The following is a 20,551-nucleotide window of genomic DNA, read 5'->3' on the forward strand; positions in this document are numbered from 1 at the left end:
AAAGTTACAGTTTTAAGTTTTTAAAAATTGTCATTCTGTTAGCTTTTTGGCCTATTTTGGCATTTACTAAGATTTTTAGGCTATTTTGGAGTTTTGCTAACATTTCAGCTACATGCTAGCTGTTTTAGCTAATTTAGGCTTTTATCAGTTTTATAGGCTATTTTGGAGTTGGGCTAATATTTTGATTTTATATATTTTTTTATTTTAATCTAATTTGGCATTTAGCTAATATTTTTGCTAGCTAGCAGCTATTAATTTCAGTATCTCAGCGGCCAAATTCAGCTTACAGCGTTAACACTAACATTATCTCAGGTAATGCTATATATCTAGGTCTTAGTTATGCTTAAAAGTTACGGTTTAAAAGTTTTAAAAATGTAGTTTTAGAGTGTTTATTAAATGTTTATCCCGTTGGGCCCGTGACCTCAGGTGTGTTTTGGATTTTGGCCCCTCGTGTGACTGTCTTTGACCTGTTTTCACCTTTAAATCGACTTTACATGAGTTTTCCGTGTGGACACCTTTAACTCGATCTGGTTCTTCCTCATACATGAATATTTCATGTCCTGGATTGTGATCCGTGCTGATCCGCGCTGATCCGTGCGGTCTGCTTTGGCTAAGCGGAGTGAACATCACAAACTGAGATGAAAACAAAAGATTTCATTCTTCGGTTTGTGTTGGATCAGCACCAGTAACTGACTGTGACCATCCAGAACCCTCTCGGTTCTGCTGGGATCACTGTTCCGCGTGTCTGGTGCTGAAGGACGGTAAACGGACCGTCTGCTCGGTGGGCTCGGACGGGTTCCGGTTTGACAGAACCCAGCCCGCTCCTCGCGCTGCTGACGGAAGGCCCGGCAGAAGCTACAATAATAATCAGCTTAGGATCGCAGCCACGCGCGATCCGACCGACGCAGCGACGCGCTCCACAAACGGCGTCATGTGTCCTCGTCACGGGAGCTTCCCGGACCTCCGTGAGCGCGGAGACCTCCAGCTTTGTGGGTCTGCGGCCTGAGCCGCGCGCGGCGCCAGCAGGTCTTTGTCAGGCGGCGCGCAGCCTTACCTCAGTGCGCTCCCCTCCCCCTCCGCTCCCGCATCCCGTCCAAAGGCGCCGACGGCCGCGCGGCCCCGCCACTGACACCGCAGCACACCGCAAGAACCCGCAAGACCCGCCCGCACGGTCAGTGGAACGGCATCGCAGCCGGGTGGATGGATGGATCCCTGAGCACCACGGACAGAGCCGGATCTTCAGCACCATGGATAGAGGACGCGCGGCCTCCTGCCGGCGCGCGGGGGTACTGCAGGCTAAGGGGGTCAGGGGGGGCGAGGGGGGCGCAGCATCCCCTCCTGGCGCGAGGAGAAAACTGCAAGAAAAATACGTTTATTATCATTTTTCTCTTTTTCTTAACTCATGAAAAACGGTTCCTTACAGCAGGTTAAAGATGTACAGAAGTAATGAGTATGTTCGCTGGCAGCTGAGTATTTGTTTATGTACACTGTTGAGTTTAGTGTGGAATCAATAAAAAAAATAATAATAATGTTTGATCATTAAAACAGAAATTCAGTTCAAACCCCCTAAAAATCGGCAAAATTTAATCAGAATTACAACAAACTTTTAGTTGGGAAGACTATTTCAAATTTAAAGATACTCTTAAATATTTTACATTTTTTTGTGTTTGACATGTTCTTGAGGTATTTGACGATGATTAAGATAAAAAAACTACTGAGTTTATTCAATATGTTGTGAATGTTTAAAAAAAGATCATATTTGTAATTCAGAAAATACACTTACAGACAAATAGATCCATGAACGTCTTGGTTTTCCTGGAATCTGGATCAACACTGTTCGGCTGGATGGTCGTTTTTGCTGCTTTGGTAATGCTAGGTTTGGGGTGTGAGGGGCTGTAAGCTAGTGGGAGAGAGTGTGACGGGAACAGTGTCTCGCTCCACACCAACACTTCAGTCCACCACTCAGAGGTGAACTTCTGCCGTTCTGTGGAAACTGTTTTTGTAAAAAACAACAATTATTTTTTATTCAATTTTAGCTAAAAACAGAATGATCATAATAATAAAAAAATACTGGGAACAATTTTATAATAGATCAAAAGATCGGAGGGGGACTGTAAGAAACCTGTTGTAAATATTATTCATCCTCGAATGTTTATGAATGGATGACATTTTTTGTAACCTGTTAGTTAAACTTGAACTTCTGCTTTTCGTTGTTGTTTCCAGCCCAGAAGTGTTGACCCGGAACGTTCTGGAATGTAGTGTGGAGCAGGCTCAGGTGTGTATGTAATCATAGTGAACGCAGACATTGGACTTGATAATGATGACAACTATGTGACCATAACACAGAGCTGAGTGGACGAGAAGCAGGAGGGATGTGTGTCATTTCATATCAACGAGGTTGAAGGGGAACTGCAGATTACAAGAGTGTGAAACAACAATTGAAAAGAAATTATTAAAAAAAAATATGGATTTCAATGGACTCTGAGGTCAAAGTGATCCAACACCCTGCAGGTCTTTGCTATGGTCACTTCGCTGTCATTATATCAAGACTCCTTTTAAATGAGAAGAGGCCGTTTTCATGACTGCTTTAAATCTTTCTGACCAGCAGAGGGAGACATAGAGCAGCCTCTTCACTCTTCTTCCTTTTCTCTTTCCGCTCCCACAGTTCATCTCTACCTTCACCCGAGTCTCTCCTTCTCGACCAGAGCCTCAAATAGTTTATTTATTTCACCAAAATATTCTATTTCCCCATAAAAGAAAAAAAAAAAACATACATTTATCTATATTTTTCTGTTTTCTATCTCTTGAGATTAGACTCAAATGTAGCCCATGGATCTCAGTATCTCACATTAATTAAATCCCATAAAGGATTTAAGTTTTCCCTGTTCATGGTCTGGATGCTGCTGGAGGAACCGGGCTCTGCTGAGAATGGATGAGTGGAGGGGAGGGTGAAGGAAATTAGATTAACGGGGGGGGGAAGACATGGAGGAAATCCATCCGGCGCTGCGAGAGGGGGAAGTACTGTACTCCAGCTACATTTTTCAGTGTGATCGAGGAACTGTTGACTTTAATTGGAGATATTTTCCATCTTAAGAACGGTTTACGCAATAAATCCACAACTAAACCAACTTCTCTGCCTTCTATTGTTAACTGCAAAACATTGAGTGATTCAGACAAAAATCCAGTGCAGCTACTGCCTACGCCTGGAGAACAGAAGAAGTTAGCTTTTGGTAGCGCGAGCTTTGACCTTCCAATCAGAGGCGATTACATCATCTTCTGTCCTCATGAAGCTTCAGAGACTCTAACTCAAATTCTGATCAACATAAACACGTTTAATCCATATATGGCTATGGTTTACTCAGGAGTGTTTCTTATGGGAGGGCCACAAAACCGGAAGTGAGGACCGACGGTATGGGCGTAAGACTTTCATGAACCGAGCAACAAGTGAGGGTTACAATCTGATTGGTTAGAAAGTTTCAGTCTGACAGCAGCGCAGCCAAGGCGTAGGGCGGCGAGAGAAGCTGACGAAACAATTAGAATCATTTAAAATATATGCTGGATAAATGTATATATATATGTATCAATAAAATACAATTCTCTGTAATTTAGATGCTTATTGTCAGATAGTTTCAGGCCTTCACTGAAGGCTTTGCAGGCCGCTACAGTCAACAGCACTTTTTTTTTTTTTTACCATCCTAGAAGGCCCAAAACGCTTTATGGTCCCGTTCACATAATGATGGCGGCTCCGTTTCCTAACAATGGCGCCAACCTATAACCACCAGAGGCAATGTGGGGTCCAGCGTCTTGCCCAAGGACACCTCAGCACATGGGTGGGCAAGGCGGGAATCCAACTTGCAATGGTCATATCAGAGGCCGACCGCCCCACCGCTGCACCACAGCCGCCGGCAAAGAGCATCGCTGCCATTCTTCTGAAGAAACCAGAGCATTGATGGACAGGAAAAGAGCCAAACTCAGAGGTGCTCTATCCAGTGTTAGTGTTTATTCATTCGTTGACAGTCTGGCAAGGTTAGTTACATAACCGAGTTATTAGTTACATAACAGAGTTAGGACAAATGCAACTTTTATCCTAAATAAAAGGAGTTGGCTGGAGACTGCATCCAACAGAACATTTACATTTTGCTTTAGTTTGGTTTATAATGCTTAGCTTTTGCAGGTTACAGATGTACAAACCTCCATTATTTCTAGGTATGTATGACTGTGCACATTTACAAGAAGAGACAGAAACTCCGAAATCATCATTCATTTGTTTTCTAATCACTACGGATAAACCCAGAGCAAAACTGGCGTCTGATTCTAGTTCTCTGTGACGACCTGCTAACTACGAAGTGACACATGACGGGATACTTTTGAGGTCCGGCGTACAACGCAAAGGCCAACTTCAGGACACATCCAAAGTATCCAAAAGAAAATACAATTTGGTTATCTTATGAAAAAAGACGTACAATAAAATCAAAAAGTGGCAATAGCAATATTGTATTTACACTCTGAGAATCACAACATTTTGGCTCTCTATCCCCCTCCTGCCCTGCCGAGGTTCCTTTGCTACTAGGACCTAGCCTCTACTCCAGGGATAGGCAACTCCAGGCCTCGAGGGCCGTATTCCTGCATGTTTTCCAACATACCCTGCCCTGACATGCTCTAATTAGCTGGACACACCTGAACCAAGTAATCAGTCATGAGTAGGGCTTGGATGTCAGGAAATCATGCAGACACTGCGGCCCTCGAGGCCTGGAGTCGCCTATCCCTGATCTACACGACTACATAGGCCTCCTTCCATGTCAGCTTTAGAGTTCTGTGTGGGCCGCCGTCCCTGAATATAAAGTTATCGACTTGGCCTAAAACATTTTTGAGGTGACTTGCTCGTCCACTTAAAGATTTACAGCTTTTTTGCGCAGTAGTGACACCACTGGTTCCAAGGTACCAATAGTCCCCAGGTACTGCTAGTTCATCTACCAATGAGCCAAACAGGAAATGTTCCAGGCATTCAGGCCTGAAGGAGCAGTGGTCTGTTTCATTGGTAACAAACCCTAAATAACAAGCTCCTGTCAAGAGAACTCGTTTAGGAATCTGTTGTTTTACATCCATTCACCCAGAACAGGATGTCTAGTCTCATGTAGGGAATTCCTCTAGTTACCAATGATGACTAGTTCACTGCTTAGTTGTGTTTGATATGATTAAGATAGGAATGCCTGGCAGACAACCATGTTTTTGTTGATTCATCTGTCAGTTAATGCACGAACATAAGACAGAACCACCTTTTCAGGGCCGTCTAGTAAACTTACGATCTTCCTTGTTTAAAGGAGTTTTTAATTGCTCCCTATTGGCTTTACGATAAGGTTGTTTGTCTGAGGTATTAGCTGGTAACTTTCCCATCTTCCTCCAAAAACCACTTATTTTTGATTACAAATGATCATGTGAGAAATGGTTTGGAGTTGCAGTCAAGAGCAGGACCGGTACATTCTGAAACATTGAAGGATGCAGAAAAGTCAAAGACCACAAATTCCCGTAAATATATTCCTACAGTTAATTATTTCACTGAAATCCAGGCAGTGGTGTTGTTGGTTCCGGGTCGTGTGTCTAGCTGGGCCGGTTGAGGATGCTCGACATGGATGGAACGATAGGAAGAGGCGGAGCAGCATCGACGGGCGAGGTCGGATCGGAGCCTTTGAAGCCGTGAGGGGGGGCTGCTCGCCCGCTGTACTGGCCAATGAAGGAGCCATCCTCGTTGAACTGAATATCCACACTGTCTCCGTACTCGGCCAGAGAGTCCACGCTCCCCAGTTTGCTGTCGTCACAAATAGACGGCTGGCTGTCTGAGCGCTTCTCATCTCCGTCACTGAAACAGAACACGCAGGTCAGTCATCGGTAACCGCAGCAGCTTGTTCATCAGAGAATTTGTAGTTTGGGACAAATTGGAACAGATTTAAACAAATATCACTATCTTTAAAACTGATTTGATCAATTAATGACAGTATATTTAGTACTTTTTTAGAGATTATACAACTGACCCCTTGTTTGACTTTCTCTGTGAAGTACAAGAACTGCAGAGATTTACTTTGCATTACAAGAACAATAATAAATCAGAAGTTTAAAGGGTAAACAAACCCAAAATCAACTATTTTTGGCTGTTGATCTCTATAAATAGGCTTTAAAAGTGCTATCTGTTGGTCATTGCCAAATTTTTGATCAATTAAAATTGTTTAATTCTTGAAAATATTGTGAAACACTTTCTGTGTGCTGCCCCCTAATGGTTGAATCGAGGTGTTACAGTTATATTTTGTGATTGGTGAAACTATTTAAGCTTCAGAAGTTTGACGTCATGATCTGCAGCTCCAGTAATGATAACAGTCGAGCCCCCAAGCCCCGCCCAATGACTGGATTTTCAAATTTTGGCTGTGGGCGGAGTCAGCCTCCAACTTCCGTATTTGTCAATGACAGAAGAAGGAATGACTGTATTCAGTTGGTGGAATAAGAGAACACTCTCAGGTCACGCTGCCGTTTTATGTCAGTTCACCGACAGACTTTGTTGAAAATCACAAAGTTTGTGTCACAGCAGCACATCTAGGATGAAACAGGCAAAAATAAAATAATGGTTGGATGGAAAAACAAATGAAGATTGAGGTTCAAATGAAAAGCACCATCAGGAGCTTCAGACCAGCTGGAATCTATGGAGTTTCAACAACACAACAGAAGCACGGAAACAATGGTTGCAAAGTAGAACAGAAAGTAGACGGCCTTACCTCTCCAGCGATCTGTCAGCAGGATGGAAACGAGCCCAGATAAAAAGACATTAAAAACGGAGACACTAGAACTTTAAAACGTCCTGTTTTCCTTTAGGTCTGTTAGAAGGAGAACTTTAGCTCTCAACGTGGACAGAAAAGAGGAAAAAATGAAAGAAATCTGAAAAACTTCTACTGAAAAGAACGTTTGTTCACTCATCAAGCGGATTAACAATCTGTGTCAGCCTCCTGCTCGCGGTTCAGTCCACAGAAGTTGAAATTTACTCACAATTTGCCTCATTTGTCTCCCAAATGTTTAGTTTGTGTAACATTTACTTAGAACACCGATGTCTCTCTACACAACGACTCATGGCAAACATGAGAAAACATATTATGAAAGTGGATTGAATATGAAATGTGTGAAAGTTTATTCAGAGAATTATTAGTCTCCTTAGAGAAGGTTTTATCATCTTTTTAGTTTCAAACACAATTCTTTCCTCTGCTTTACTTCAAAACAGATACCGGCTTAGATTAGAATTCTATTGTACGCTTGAGGAAACAAAACATTAAAATCCTCATTTCCACAATCTACTGACACGTTTTGTTCTGGTTGATCAGCAGGTGGAAGGAAATTCTGACTGATTGTAATAAACTATTTTTAACTGTATTTTAATGCTAAGCAAAGCCATCATTTTTTTAAACAAATGGGAATAACAGAGATAAGTTTTGCTTGTTATATATTTTTATCGTAAATCCTTTTGAATAAAAACATCAGCTAAATTACTTAATAAATGTAAAATAAATGTAAGTTTAAAGAAAAAATACAATAATGAATAAACAGGACTGTTCTTTCTTTTCTTTGCAGTGCTAAATGCTATAAAATTCTATGATCGATTGTAAAAATGAGGACTTATGATAGACAAGAAGAAAAATGGTTCAAACTCAAATACAAAATACACACATAAAACAACAATTACACACACAAAATGCAAAGAAATACACAAATAGAAACAAAAAATAGAAAAACAATGTTAATAGAATCCAGAAGATACTATCATATCTAATGAAATAAATTAATAAAATAACACAATAAGAAAAAAACAGTAACAATATGCTGAAATAAATAACAGAAAATGAAACAATTTAACTGAAATATAAATTTAAGTGTTTAAAAAAACTCAAATGATAAATAAATTATAAACACTGCACATGAAAACAAGTATAGTTATAAATATATGTATATATATAGTAAATGTTATTCACATTCAGCACAAAAACTTTGTAAAAAAACACAAAAGTTAAGATTGAAATTTCCATAAAAAACTGGATATGATTGAATGTAACTAAAGCGACAGTAAAGAACTAAAGTGATGTTTTTTTGACTCTTCTTAGGGCAGAAGGTCCTCAGATGTTTGAGGAGGCTGTTCCACATGTGAGCCTCTCAGTGCAGGAATGAAGCCACGGCTTTGGACAAACACACCAGATCTGCTCCTGAGAGACTGAGGGTGAGGTGTGTGTTCAAGGTAAGTTAAGTAAAGAAGTACAGGAGAAAAGTTTAAAATAAAGATTAAAAATCAACATCTTCAAAACTTCTAGGGGAACAAAGCGATGACCCACCTGTATTCTCCAAAGGTTTCATCTTTCATGGGCCGAGCCTCATAGTCCACCTCCTTCTCTTCTTTGACCTTAACTGTGGTGAAGACCTCAACAGTCAAGACCCTGAAACGACTCCGCTGTAGTACTGAGGAGTATTTAGGAGTACCTGCGTATTTGCCTCCTTTTCTGCGCTTGACGAGGCAGAAGATGAGCAGGATGAGAACGAGCAGCACGATGGCACTGATGAGTCCAGTCAGCCAGGCCACGCCCCCGGGCATCTCTGACGGCACTGGTGGACACGGAGACACGAGAGCAGGTACACAGCAACAACAGGTGTGTTACCGAGGGTCGTGATTGGTTCAAAAGCAACAGGATTATATTGGTAAAAAGATATAAAATCAGGACGGAGAAGCTAACTTTGAGTTAGTCTGTTGTGCTCTCTACTGTATATGCTTTATGTGTACGTGTGATGTAAGCAAAAAGACGACCAATCACAAACTGGCTTCCACCATGTTGGGTCAGATACAGCTGAAGGTGAACTACAGCAAGCAGAGAATTATAGATGATTTTACACCAGAGTACATAGCAGTACACAGTTATCAGACCCTCCAGGATGTCGCAGCAGATATTTAAGATATCTTTTTTATTTTACTTTTTTACATCTCACTACTACATGCTGGTAATCTGTAAGTAGCATGGTAATAGATCACATTAAATTGTGTTTCTCGGTCCAAATACCTGGTCCAATAGTCCACAGAACATCTTCCCACTGAGTGTCGTTCCCTTTCATGATCTTGAGATGATACTGTGTTCCTGGTTGGAGGCCCGTCAGGGAGTAGAAGCCCTGAGTGGAGTTGACCATCTCCGACTCCTCCCACTGAATACTTGCTGCTCCTACAAACACAAAGTAAAGAAAATCATCGTAAACATTAAAAAGTCTGCATGATGCTGAATGTGATGCTCAGACGCTGGTGTGTGCGACGGTTAAGACTAAAATATCTAGTGTCCTGAAGCAACTTTTTAGGTCCAAAAGTCAGAAGCTTCTTGGCCCCTCCCCTCACTGGTTGCGAAAGGTCTACATTGCTGGTCATCCAACCATCAGGACGTCTCATTGTCTGGGAGGGTTACGTTCCTGAAGAACAGTCCTGGGTTCTAATGTCCTTCACCCTGTGGTGCTGAGAGATAATCACTGAGCTCATCCTGAACCTGGTGGTTCATGAGGGGGTAGGCAGTGAGGGGGTGTCCCCGTCATGTTGACAGTCTCTATGGTTCTCTACTGTTGTTGCTGCTGCTTATTTCTTGATGTTACGGTTGAAACGAATCTTTAGATTGAGTCTTGGCAACCAAAATTCTAATAAAGGAAGGGTCTCTGCAAACTTGCGGCAGATTTTGGTTGGGGATCAAACCGACGTGGGTCTCTTCCGAAGAACGTCTTACTCTGGTTTGGTGTCTGCTTCTTTAATTCTAAAAGTTTCTGTCTTTGCAGACATTACTTTGATGACATCTCCTACTGTTCCCTATTTAAATCCAGCTCCTCCATCATTGTTCTCCATCAAAGACGTGACTACTCAGCAGCATCTGTGCATGTCTTGTGTGGTTGGTAAAAAGCACCTTATTTGGTATTTGAACACTTAACATGTATCTTAATGTTTGATTGACCTTTTTTCTTATTACCAAAAAATTAAGAATTTCCAATTTCTAACATATTTTTCTAATTTTGGAAAAAAAGGAAAAAACTAAACCCAACAAATAATTAACCGACCAGCTGATACTAACTCGGTTTGGCCTATCTAACGGTAGACTATTTTAAACACGGATCAACATTTTCTGCTTTTTAAATCACAGCATTTAGGACCTGCTCTGATGAAAATGATGTTTTTTGTGTTTTTTAATGTGTTCTTGTTGCATTTTTATCACAGATGGAGGAGGTATAAAAAAGAAATGAAGATTAAAACTGCGTTTCTGAGTATTTCCTTATCCATATTGTGGTAAGTCAGGAGCAGAAAAAGCTTGTTGTTACATTCAAACTACAATCAGTTCTGCTCCATTCTGATGCATCCACTTCCAGACTAATGGACCCATGGTGTGTATCAAGGTGTATCTAGACTGGAAAAGTCCGTTGGTCCGGACCAAGTTCTGAACTGGCGCTCGGTTTGTATTCAGACGGCCTTTAAATGGATATTTCTGTTTCAACCCAAAGCCTGTAAACAAAACCACATGACTGAAGTTCTCTTCAGTCATTGGCCAGGAAACATGAGGGCGGGGCAAAGCAATGACAGAAGGATTAATGGAAGTCCTGCGCTTCCCAATCCTTGTGGGGACAGTTAGACGATTCAAATGTTATCTTTCACTAAAGTTTTGAACGTCTGTATCAAAGTTCAACTCTTTCTACTTTTTCGTACGGTGGAGGCAAGACGGTTACTGAGGAGACGACTGTTTGTGAGAGGAACGTGTTAAGAGTTGTTTTAATGATCCTGCATTCATCTGACCACATTTCAGTGAGTTTCTGTGTGATGTTTTATCCACCTGCTGTATTCAGAGTTCCAGTTCTTACCATTCTTCTTCATGTAGTAGATGTGAAACCCGTGGTTCCTGTTCCGCTCTCCAGGTGTCCAGCTCAGATTAAAGGATGTGTTACTGGGATCAACAGTAACATTTGATGGAGGAACTGACCAAGAGAAAAAAAAAAGAGGTTGGGATTTAAAAAAAAGCAAAAATACTGGTTTACATTTGATCTTTCTTAAATAATAAAACATTTAGTCATATTTGACATTCATTCTCTTGGATGTTTCAGTCTGTACAGGCTCCGTTCTCCTACATCACTAAACTCTGGACATTTTCAGCTCTAACGATGTTTCCAAACGTGTGACTTGTACCGCTCGTTCTGGAAGTGATGATTACAAATAAATTGTGGCTGCCAGTTGTGAAGACAGCACGTTTTACCCCATCAGTGTCATTTCTTTTACTGTTTTGCTGTCTTTTTTTATATAATTCCCTGATTTAGACATTATTTTTAGTTTTCCGTTCCTAACAAGGCTTTCATCAGCATGTTTTCTAACTCTCATGGTTTTTCATGGTAACTTGAAACACATCATTTCCTATAAAGCTCCAGAGCCACGTCTGGCTCTTCTACGCCTCCATTGTGGCTCTCTGGTTAAAGAAAAATACGACGCTTTTAGTTTAAAAAAGTAACTGTAAAGTAAAGTAAAATAACGTATCACTTATCATTTTGACAAATTCCAGTGTTTTAAGTGTTCCTCATGGTTAAAAAAATTCAATTCAATAGCTCTGCTTTAATTTTAGAAAGTTAGGTTTATGAATTTCTGGCTAAGAAGCACCACAAACATAAAAAAATGTTTTTTTTCATTCATTGATGACTTTACACTACCTACCACTAGATTAGCTCCATCGGGATGATCCTATGTGACACAGGAAGTCTTTTATTTTGAAAGGAAGTCTTGTTAACTTATGTTAGAAGTTATATTTTGTTTCTTATTTGGGGATAAAAAAATATATTTTCTCTTAAAGTTTTTTTTTTATTTATGTCAAAAAATATCATTTAAAAATAACAATAACATAAATAGAAAGTCTTCTTTTTCTAAAGGATGTGTGGCTCCTACTGGGTTCGGTCAGTGAGAAATCGACTCAAATGGCTCCTTAACTGTTAAAGTTTGCAGACTCCTGTTATAAAGTCTGAAAAATCTGGTTTTACATAAAAAACAATCCTGATACAAATCCGTTCAATATGCAAGAATTTGCAAACTAACCTTAACTAACCTTTTTCTTCTGAAACATTTGTTATACTTTTATTTTAAATGTTAAAGAACATGCTAATATTTACAAGTTCAGCATGCAGGTCGATGAAGAAGAAACAGAATATAATGTAGACGAGCAAAACTTCTGATCACCTCCTTCAAGTAGAGTGGCCAGCCTGGCCTTGATGGGCTCTCCAGCCCCAATCACCGTTTGTGCTATGACTTTAAACCTGTAATAACTGCTGGGGTTCAGATCCTTCAACCTTATGTGATTCACCGAGGGATCGTGGATCATCTGCATCCGCATCGGACTGTCTTGACTCTCTGATGATAAGAAAAATAAAACTATTTTCAGTACAAGACTGAAAATAAGTGATGTGTTTGGACATTTGAACACAAGTTCTCCAGTTCTTTTTCATCAAGTTCTAAGTCATTAAGATGATGTGATGTTAATGAGATGCTCAAACCGACCTTCCTTGTACTGAACCATATATCCAACCAGTACGCCGTTGGCATCCAGCGGAGGACTCCAGTGCAGAACTAGAGTTGTGTCTGTAGGACTTTTGAACCACAGAGCGGCAGGAGGACCAGGAACTGTGAAGACACGCGGGACAGAAAACATGGAGGTTCTGGGTCAAGATCTTGGAGACAAAAGGTACGTTTTTGATTGTGAAGTAAATGCTAGAATGGTTGGTTCTTAATAAAGCTGTAAAACTATTTGTTACGCACACACAAAACTGCATTTATGCACAAATCTGATGACTCTTCTCATGTCTTCAAGATTGTGTGTAAAAATGTGTTTAAATTATGCTTGAATGCAACTCTTAAGAACACTCTGATCAGGCAGCATTCTAGGAACATTTACACACGAATCTTGGGGACGTGAAAAGAGTTTCACATCAGATTCGTGCATAAATGCAGTTTTGTGTGTGCGTAACAAGACTTTTGTGCACATTTTTTAAAGATTTATATTTTTAGCTAGTTTCAAACTATTGTAATATAAAGTTCTGCGTGTGTAAATTATATTTTGTAACTTTTGTACAATTACAGTTACGCACAAAATGTACTGTATGAGTAACAAATCAAGAATCATGCGCACACCAATCCAGTGAGTCTGTTTGCTCTCCACCTCTGGTTTTGAACTCACCTCCCTCTGGGGTCTGAAAATGGTGTGGAGGCGAGGGAGGCCCCTCCCCTTTGCTGTTGAATGCCGTGACCGACAGCTCATACCGCCAGTACCAGCGCAGACCGTCAACTTCCTTTGACGTGTCCGCCCCCTCTACCTCCAGCTCCCAGCTCTTCTTGTCTTTGTGGTTTCCTCTCTCTGGTTTTTCTCTTCGCACCACATGGTGGTGTTTGCCTGAAGACCTCTGGCTCTCAGAACTCCGGGGACCCAAACTCCTGAAATAGATCTGGCAGGAGGAAATGGGGAGTTAAATGTCTCACTGAGGATGGGATTCCTCCGATGAAGACATTTGTCCACACAAGTATCCTAAAGTTTCCTACGTACAGTATCTTTTACTGTGTCCTTTACCTGTTTTCTCCAAACTTATTTATACTCAAAGTGTTTTACAGGTTCACAAACACATGAAAAAAGCACAATAAAAAATGATTTTTAATCAGCACCTTGAACCCCTTAAGCAGACCTCGGACCCTCTTTGGTGGCCTCCATCTCACTGCCACTGTGCAGTTCTTTACGACAGTTGAAACCTCAGTGGGTGAATCTTCAGGTTCTGAGGTGAGAGAAACGTGAAAACACAACATGCTTTAGGAATCAGTGTTAAAGTCAGATTATAAATGAGCAAGAAGTTGTTTTAACTGCATTAAGAAAAGTTATTGTGGTGAAATTACACAAATCAGCTGCAACTTTGAAAAAAAAAACATTTTTCTAATGAAGATATTTCCTTCATTTAAGTTTGTTTATGAGACTAACTCAGAAAAGCGCAATGAGCCGCTTTTCTCCTTCAGAATCTACTGTAATTATTGTGTTAATGATTGAAACGTTACAGTATGTTAAAGATTTTGTGTTTAAACGTCACAGGCGATGCCTCAGGTGTTAAAAGGTTAAAATGTGTTCTCCACATGTGATCCATCCAGCAGAGAACTGCAGTCTAGCGGCCCTTTTGAACTTTTACGTGGTGGAACTCCCAATGTGTCAAACAGGTGGTGTAATAATGGCTTTAGTTAAATTATTTTAAAAAAAAATAGTATTTTGTTCTAAGTAAACCATTCTCAACATTTCGTTTTTGCATGAATTGTTGAAGTGAGACATCTGTCGTTTTAGTCAAGTTTCCGCTTTAAATTTGTGTCAGAGTGAGTGCTCTCACCATGTAGATTTAATTTTAATCGAGCGCATTTTCACAGGAGATGCAAAAAAAATAAAATAAACAAATAATAATTCAAGGGACATGCGGCCATGTTCGTGCTGGATAAATTGTCAGAGTGAGACATCTGTTCTTTTAGTTACGGTTCTGATTTAAATTTGTGTCAGAGTGAGTGCTCTCGCCATGCAGTTTTAGGTTTAATCGAGTACATTTTCTTGGGAGATGCAGACATGTTTGTGCTGAATCAACTCGGTGCGTGCGAGCGTTGGAATTTTTCCGTCTTTGTAAGTGAAATATAAGTTGTTAATGTTCTTAGGATGTAGTCTAACTGTGTTTTGTGTCCGTTACATGTCGCTCACAAGCTGTCTGTTAACAATAGGCCTGTCATACTTTGTTATGGAAAGCTAATGTCTGAACATCTTTTTCTGTCTTATTTTAGTTACAAAAAAGTATTTTTAAGAAGAGAAATTAAAGAAGCAACTCTCATTCACTTAGAATTACTTGTATTTGTTTATCTGCTGTCTAGCAGCATCAAGTCACGCCGCGAGACAGTACAGGTGCTATGGGACCTCGTCTTTTAGAGTTTGTCATGTCAGACTTCAAAGAAATGAAAGGATTTTTGTTTGACTCAATATTATCATTAAATTCCTGACCAACCTATGTTGCTTCAAAGCACCAACAGGATCTCTGGAATAATTAAACACCAATCTACGTGGGGTCATTTTGAACCATTATGCAGTTTCAAACTAAATAATCCCAATGGTTGCTCACTTTCCTCTGCAGAGTATCCAATCCTCGTCTCTGGCTCCGGTCCTTTTCCGATGGAGTTAAGGGCCTGGACTTTGATCTCAAACCGCTTGTAGGTACTTGTGTTTACGACCAGGAACGGTGGAGATGAGACATCTTCGTGTTTCCAGTTTGTTTCTGTTCCTGCCCCCTCAGCTTCTCGCCAAAAGACCCTATAGTGGAAACTGTCGCCATTGTGGAAGCGCTTCTCAACTTTCTGTGGTGGTAAATACAAATTCATTTTAATTAGGTGTTGTATTCCCAGTGTTCGTATTCCACACAATATGCAAAGAACTCACAGTCCATGTAATGCTAAGAGTTCCAGAGTCTCTGGAGTCGCTTCTCACATCAGTGGGGTTTTTGTCAGGAACTGTGGAAAATAGGGGAAAAAATGGGAAAAGACATGAAAGATGGGATTTCTTATGACTCACACAAACACCTCCATCCTCTTCATACAAGCAAAGTATGAACAAGACCCAACTTTGTCCATCAGGACCATCCACTGCTAGAATACAGACATCTTCCTGGAGATAAGAGGTGTGTTCAGGTGTGTTACCTGCTGGTGGTGTAACATGGTCCTCTGTGGGTTCACTTGGCCTGCTTTCCCCAATTTCATTAACAGCAATGATCCGGAACCGGTATGTGCAGAACGGGCGCAGAGTGAGCTGTGTTTGGGTGTGACTTCCAGAAACTCTTTCCCACTTCTTCCAAATGGCCTTCCCCTCTCCAGTGTGAAGTTTCTCCTCTGCCTCCACAATGAACTCTACAAGGAGGAACAACAATGTTTGACAAAATAAGAACCACCGCTCAAATGTTTGTGAAACCATCTGTTTGCTCCCTGTACGACACTCTATTAACATGATTGAATAAATAAAGCATCACTTTCAGCAATCAGATACAATGTCTTCAAAGAAGCTGCATTTCTGGTTACATGTTGAAGTTGTGTTTTGATATCCATTACCTGTGATGGGACTGTTGTGTGAGGGTCCTGCTACCCATCTGAGAATGACCCTGCTGGCCCCGACCCCAGACACAGATAAAGACCTGGGGGAGTGCGGTGGCACTAAGGACGCAAAAGAACTCTGTTAGTGTGAAACATGAAGTGTTGCCCAGGTTACACTGAAAGCGTATTCCGTCCACACACCTAAAACAGTGATGGAGCCCTTGGCAGTGACATGGTCCAGAAGAGTGCTGACCTCACAGGAGTAGTCGGCACTGTCGTTTAAATGCAGTTTTGTCATTTTCAGGGTGCCGTTCTCAAAGATTTTATACCTAGATTTAAAAAAAGACAACAAAACATGAATATTCCCACACTTTGTCCTGCAGTAGATTTACCTTCATTCACCCTTTAACCCTGACCATTACTAAAATTGTAATTCAATATCAGTAAATTCATTATTTATAATAATCTTTAATTCAAAGTTGCTGCCAAGGCTACACAAATTATCTGTCTACACATTAAATCTGGTAACAGAAAAAGATTTCTCCTCTACTGGTCCCTAGTACCCAGTAAAAGTGACTTTCCAACAGGTTAACATGGACCATCCACGTGTACTCTTAAAATAATAACAGGCGTGTGGCCAACACAATCAATCAAATAAGACATAAGTTACACCTGCTACATACATGTCCTGCACATTTCCTCAGTTGATGTTTTTGTGACTGGTTCGGTATCAGGGAACAACTTGAGTCGATTTTGTGAAAAACTGTTGTGTGTTTACCTGTAGTCTGGCAATGACTCCTGCAGTTCGACTCCATCTCTCTTCCATACGAGGTGAGAATCGAGAAGTCGAGGATCTTTGTAGAAATCACAGTCCAGGAAGGCTGTCGTTCCTTCCAGAACACGGATGTCCTTGGGGCCCTCAGAGATTATGGTTTGGTCTGACAAAATAAGTGCAGACTTTTGTTCAAATAATTACTATATAACCTCTGACATGAATCAAACCTTATTTTATTATTTCTAAAGTTTCAGAGGTCTCCAAGAGGTCTGCCATGATTAGTCGACTAATCAATGATTAATTGACTAATAAAATAGTTGACAACTAATTTAATAGTCGATTAGTCATTACTTTATATTATATGAAGTCAGAGTGTAGTAAAGTTAAGAGTTACGATGGGATTCTGCTAGCTTTATGAACTATTTTGGCATTTATTAAGGTTTTCAGGCTATTTTGGAGTTTAGCAGACATTTCATCTACATGCTAGCTGTTTTGGCTAATTTAGTATTTTTTTTTTTAAGCTATTTTGGAGTTAAGTTAATATTTAGTTAAATGCTAGCTGTTTTGTCTAATTTGGGCTTTTTTGTTTTTATGCTATTTTAGAGTTAAGAAAATATTTCAGCTACGTGCTAGCTACTTTGGCTAGTTTAGGATTGTTTGTTTTTTTAAGCGATTTTGGAGTTGAGCTAATGTTTCAGTTACATGCTAGCTATTTTGGCTAACTTAAGCTCTTTTTAGTTTTTTAGGTTGTTTTGAAATGTAGCTAATATTTCAGCTACATTATAGCTGTTTTGGCTAATTTAGGATTTTTCACGTTTTTTTTTTTCTCTATTTTAGTTTTGGCTAATGTTTTAGCAACATGCTAGCTGTTTTGGCTACCTTAAGCTTTTTTAAGTTTTTAAATTTAGGCTTTTTATTCTTTAGGCTAATTTGATCTTTAATTAATATTTTAGCAGGCTATCAGCTTCAGCGTTTTCAGCTATCAATTTCAGCAACTTCAGCTGCCAAATTCAGCTAACAGCATTCACACTAGCATTATCGCAGAGAATGCTAGTGTGAATATATTGAGTTTTTAGTTAGTTTAAAGCTAAAGATGTGTGTTTTACATCCAGTTTGCTCAGGACCTGATTAGTCGACTAATCTAATAGTCAGTGATTAGTCGATTATTAAAATAATTGTCCGTGGCAGCACTAGTCTCCAATCCTGTTCCCTCTGAGCTACGCCCTGCTTGATTTGTGAGTAAGTGCTGCTCACCTGGATCAGGTGTGTTCAGTCAGTCAGAAACTGGGATCATTCAATCTAGCTAATCAGTAATTACTGAAGCTTGGTTAGCTCCAAAACAAGCAGAGCGCTAGCTCATGAGGAACAGGGTGCCTGAATGAGATCATAATCAGGAAGTAGTTGATGAATCTAAAAAAACAATATCACAAATAAACAAACAAACTTTAGCTGCACTTTAAAGGAAAACGAGCAGTTCAACAGCACAAGACTTACTGAAAACCTCTAGGTTGGCAGTGATGGAGATGTTCGTGTGTGTAACAGAACACGTGTACGTTCCACTGTCTTCCCGGCTCACACCGGACAACCTAATAGTCCCGTTGGTGAAAAGTGAAGCCCTTGCATCCAAAAGCAGAGAAACCATATCCCCCCGTGCCCTGCAAACACACAAGAGCGCACGCATAAACACACACAGTTTATGTTTATTTATAACATTTAAATATACAGCTAACTGGTTAAATTGACTTTAAATTTTACTGTAATATTGTAATATAATGTTTATCATGTTTATATGTTTACATTAGAACCTTTCAAAGTAGAACAATAAATTTTTCTTATGTTTCTGACTATCTACATGCACATTCATGGCCCACATTGGCACCTGCAATAAAAAACAAAACATTTTTTCCGTTGGCAAAAATGCTTTTTTAAACAGAGATAGATTAGGCAAAAAACAAACTGCAGTGAGGCAGCAGGGTCGTGGATCAGTGAGTCAGCGGGTTAGAAAGAACACAGGGGCTCAGTATGATTTGGACAGGTTTCAGGGGATCCTATAACTTGAGCTACAGTGATCATGGAGACTGGGAGGAAACTGGTGTTTCATCTGGAATGAGGAAAGCAGATGAGGAGACTTCCTGGTGGAATGAAGAAGTTCAGGAGTGTTAAGAGGATAAAGGTTACTGGGACTCAGGAGGACAGACGACAGGAGTACGAGGTAAAGGTGGAGGAGAACTTCAGTATGACAGGCTGGACACAGGAGTGAGAGGTGGATTATTACAGATCAGGAAGGATTTGCTGCAGGTCACAGTGATCAAAACCAGGGATAGAAATGTGTTCCACAAATGTGACTTTCAGATGACATCGTGATCTGCAGTGAGAGAAGAGAGCAGGAGCGCTGAGGGAGCAGAGGTGGAGAGGACTTCTTGGAGTCAAACAATCCAGAAAAACAATGTGTGGGACAGTTGTGAGGAGGGTGTACAAGCAGGTTGGAATGGGTGGAGGAAGGTTCCAGGTGTGATGTGTGACCAGAGAATGAAAGGAGATGTGTAGAAGACTTTGGTGAGAGCAGCCATGTTGTTGGTTTAGAGCACGTGTTGAGGCCCGGGGGCCGAATCCGGCCCTCCAGATCATTTTATTTGATTGTTGTTAATGACCTGATGTTATCTTGTGCACATTTCTAACTTATATAATTTGGACAAAATATATATTTTATGGAGGGTAAAATATTGAAAGTTATTTAAGGTTTAAGTTGATTTATTCCGGAATAATATTCCTGCCTTTTTATTATTAATAATTATGCTAAAAAGTTACGGTTTTAAAGTTTTAAAAATTGTCATTCTGCTAGCTTTTTAGACTATTTTGGTATTTACTAAGATTTTTTAGGCCACGTTGGAGTTTAGCTAATATTTCAGCTACATGCTAGCTGATTTTTTTTGTTAATTTGGCATTTAGCTAATATTTTAGCGGGCTATTTCAGCGTTTTTAGGTACCAATTTCAGCATCTTCAGCAGCCAAATTCAGCTTACAGCATTCACACTAACATTATCACAGGTAATGGATTATATCTAGGTTAGAATTATGTTAAAAAGTTACAGTTTTAAAATGTAGTTTTAGAGTGTTGAATAAATGTTTATTCTGTTTGGCCTGAGACCTAAAGTGTTCTGGATTTTGGCCCCTTGTGTGGTTGAGTTTGACTCTCCTGGTTTAAAGACTCTGAAGCAGAGCTGGAGGAAGCAGAGATAAAGATGTTGAGGTTCTCTTCAGGAGTGACCAGGATGGATCAGGAATGAGTCCATCAGAAGAACAGATCAGGGTAGATGTTCTAGAGATAAGTGCAGGAAAGCAGATGGAGATGGTTTGGACAGGTGGAGGAGGAACAAGGATGATGTTGATAAAATGATGCCAGAGATAAACAGGAAAGAGGTCTAGAGGAAGACCAAAGAGGGGGGTCATGATGTACAGAAGGTTAGAAGGAAGAAGATTTACTAAATACTGGTATCTCATCACATTCAACAGGTTTGACTTTTATAAATAAAGTTTGATTTGATTTGATTTGGCAGCCTTCAAACTAGGGCTGCCACGATTAGTCGACTAATCGACGACTAATCGACTATTAAAATAGTCGATGACTAATT

General features: G+C 40.1%; 2 protein-coding genes and 1 long non-coding RNA gene across 10 annotated transcripts in view; 1 reads left to right on the forward strand and 2 right to left on the reverse strand.

Annotated features, from left to right (window-relative positions):
• myt1a (myelin transcription factor 1a) overlaps positions 1-1,334 on the reverse strand; it is a 29,265-nt gene extending 27,931 nt beyond the window's left edge. For 4 of the 6 annotated variants that reach the window (XM_024293404.2, XM_024293401.2, XM_024293399.2 and 1 more), the window contains exon 1: positions 1,055-1,333. The gene's annotated coding sequence lies outside the window, so the exon portion shown is untranslated. Of the gene's footprint in view, positions 1-1,054 lie in introns of all 6 variants that reach the window. The other 2 variants (XM_024293403.2, XM_024293402.2) reach the window with 1 other exon arrangement.
• Positions 1,335-3,978: 2,644 nt separating this feature from the next.
• The window catches only part of LOC112159369 (neural cell adhesion molecule L1.1), a 60,303-nt gene continuing 43,730 nt past the window's right edge, over positions 3,979-20,551 (reverse strand). For 2 of the 3 annotated variants that reach the window (XM_036212916.1, XM_036212915.1), the window contains 17 exons: positions 18,414-18,574; positions 16,923-17,082; positions 16,346-16,473; positions 16,163-16,264; positions 15,758-15,964; positions 15,501-15,571; positions 15,187-15,418; positions 13,718-13,824; positions 13,239-13,503; positions 12,563-12,685; positions 12,245-12,415; positions 10,891-11,004; positions 9,075-9,230; positions 8,503-8,625; positions 8,358-8,430; positions 6,762-6,773; positions 3,979-5,857 (listed from right to left, as the gene is read on the reverse strand). In XM_036212916.1, coding sequence (XP_036068809.1) covers positions 5,599-5,857; positions 6,762-6,773; positions 8,358-8,430; positions 8,503-8,625; positions 9,075-9,230; positions 10,891-11,004; positions 12,245-12,415; positions 12,563-12,685; positions 13,239-13,503; positions 13,718-13,824; positions 15,187-15,418; positions 15,501-15,571; positions 15,758-15,964; positions 16,163-16,264; positions 16,346-16,473; positions 16,923-17,082; positions 18,414-18,574 — 2,464 coding nt within the window. In that variant the 3' untranslated portion in view covers positions 3,979-5,598. Of the gene's footprint in view, positions 5,858-6,761; positions 8,240-8,357; positions 8,431-8,502; positions 8,626-9,074; positions 9,231-10,890; positions 11,005-12,244; positions 12,416-12,562; positions 12,686-13,238; positions 13,504-13,717; positions 13,825-15,186; positions 15,419-15,500; positions 15,572-15,757; positions 15,965-16,162; positions 16,265-16,345; positions 16,474-16,922; positions 17,083-18,413; positions 18,575-20,551 lie in introns of all 3 variants that reach the window. The other variant, XR_004948229.1, reaches the window with a different exon arrangement.
• On the forward strand, positions 13,920-15,956 carry LOC118598976. The gene is made up of 3 exons (XR_004948230.1): positions 13,920-14,699; positions 15,199-15,426; positions 15,824-15,956. It is a non-coding gene; the product is annotated as an uncharacterized LOC118598976 (long non-coding RNA).

This window comes from Oryzias melastigma, linkage group LG7 (genome assembly GCF_002922805.2).
Source record: "Oryzias melastigma strain HK-1 linkage group LG7, ASM292280v2, whole genome shotgun sequence".
Classification (NCBI taxonomy): Eukaryota; Metazoa; Chordata; class Actinopteri; order Beloniformes; family Adrianichthyidae; genus Oryzias; species Oryzias melastigma.